We start from the raw sequence: 1,572 nt of genomic DNA, 5'->3' as shown, positions 1-1,572 counted from the left end.
TCACATTATTACTCTTTAATAGTCTCAACAATTAGTTACCATAAATACTATTTCTAAAATTATGTAGATTATTTTAGAAAGTGATAATTGAATTATCCTTTCCTTTTAGATATAATTATAATAAATAAAATTAAAAATCATCGGCCAATCAAATTATAATAGTTTGAAGAGTTCATTTATGATCGACACGTAATAAAAAATCACTTATGTGACTTCTCAATCAATATATAGTAGGTTTATATTTTTTATAAATAATTTATAACATTTTATAAATTATTTTAAAATTCTGATAAATTTATTCTTTAAACAACGATAAATAATTTAAAAATAATATTAATAAACATGTTTGGATTTTGTAATATTTAAAATAGTTATTATATAATTATATTCGAATACGTACCGTTCATCTAGTAGAGTATAAAACTATTATAATTATCTTATATAAATTTTTGTTCATTATATTTTATAGTTTAAAAATATTAAAAGTAATAAATAAAACATTATTAATCTTTCTATAATTTCGAGAATTAGTTTCCATAAATTGTTATTTGTAATATTCTTTAGATTATATGGCAAGTGATGTTAAATGATTTTAGACTTAGCTTAAATTTTTAGATATAAATTAAATAAATAAAAATTAAGAACAATCGACCAATCAAATTATAGCAATTTCTTGAAATTCCACCTATGAGCGACACGTCACCAAAATTCACTAAAATGACTTTTCATTTAATATATAGGGGGACTAGTATTGATCCAGTACTTCGTACGGGTATACTTTCGCTTGCAAGACCATGTTTCAGTTATATATAACTAAAATTGCAGGTATAAAATAACTCTGTTTTATCATGAGTAATGTGTATACACTAAAAAACCATCGACACTTATTACTGATTAACCATGACACATAAAATTAAATTATATTAGTTTTAAAATTTTCTTTGATTTTAGTTACTTTAGTGAATTCAAATATTAGTTTGAAGTTTTTCTGATTTACTTCATTTTTTGTTTTATAGTGAATATAATATTTACAAAGTTTACTCAAAAAAAGATCATGTAAATTTCCACAAAAATTGTGGGTTACCTATCAATTGCACGTTAAAAGTTCAGAGTCCATGAACTCTCTTGAAAGCTTCTCTCCCAAAGACAAACACTTCCACAAAAATTAGAAATCAAATAGTTAAAGCAAAACAATTTAGTGTCAAATAAAACCAATGCTAAAAAAAAAAAAACAGATTCTCTTTGTTGAACTCGTTGCTTTAACCGTTTAACGCATCAGTCCTTCCTTGTAAATTTGAATGAGAAAGAGACGAAATCTATGTCTCCAAGAGATTAACATAGGCGTGATTATTAGGGATGGAGAAGATGAATTTCAAGTAAATAGAATACTTTTTAGAATAGAGAAGATGAATTTGAAGTAAATAATTAGCCCTGGGCAAAACAACCGGAACCGAAATACCGAACCGGAACCGAATCAAATTACCCGAAACCGAAACCGAACCGAAACTCTCAAATATCCGAATAGTTCTTAAATTTCTATATCCGAATAACCGGAACCGAACCGAAAACCGA

The 1,572-nt window shown here is 25.6% G+C and overlaps 1 protein-coding gene across 1 annotated transcript in view; it reads right to left on the bottom strand.

Moving 5' to 3' along the window:
• LOC106330977 overlaps positions 1-1,002 on the bottom strand; it is a 2,573-nt gene extending 1,571 nt beyond the window's left edge. The window contains exon 1 of the mRNA XM_013769356.1: positions 998-1,002. Within this exon, the coding sequence (XP_013624810.1) occupies positions 998-1,002 (5 nt within the window). The remainder of the gene's footprint in view (positions 1-997) is intronic.
• Positions 1,003-1,572: the final 570 nt, after the last annotated feature.

This window comes from Brassica oleracea, chromosome C3, assembly GCF_000695525.1.
Source record: "Brassica oleracea var. oleracea cultivar TO1000 chromosome C3, BOL, whole genome shotgun sequence".
Classification (NCBI taxonomy): domain Eukaryota; kingdom Viridiplantae; phylum Streptophyta; class Magnoliopsida; order Brassicales; family Brassicaceae; genus Brassica; species Brassica oleracea.
This window is presented reverse-complemented; position numbering and strand designations above follow the sequence as displayed.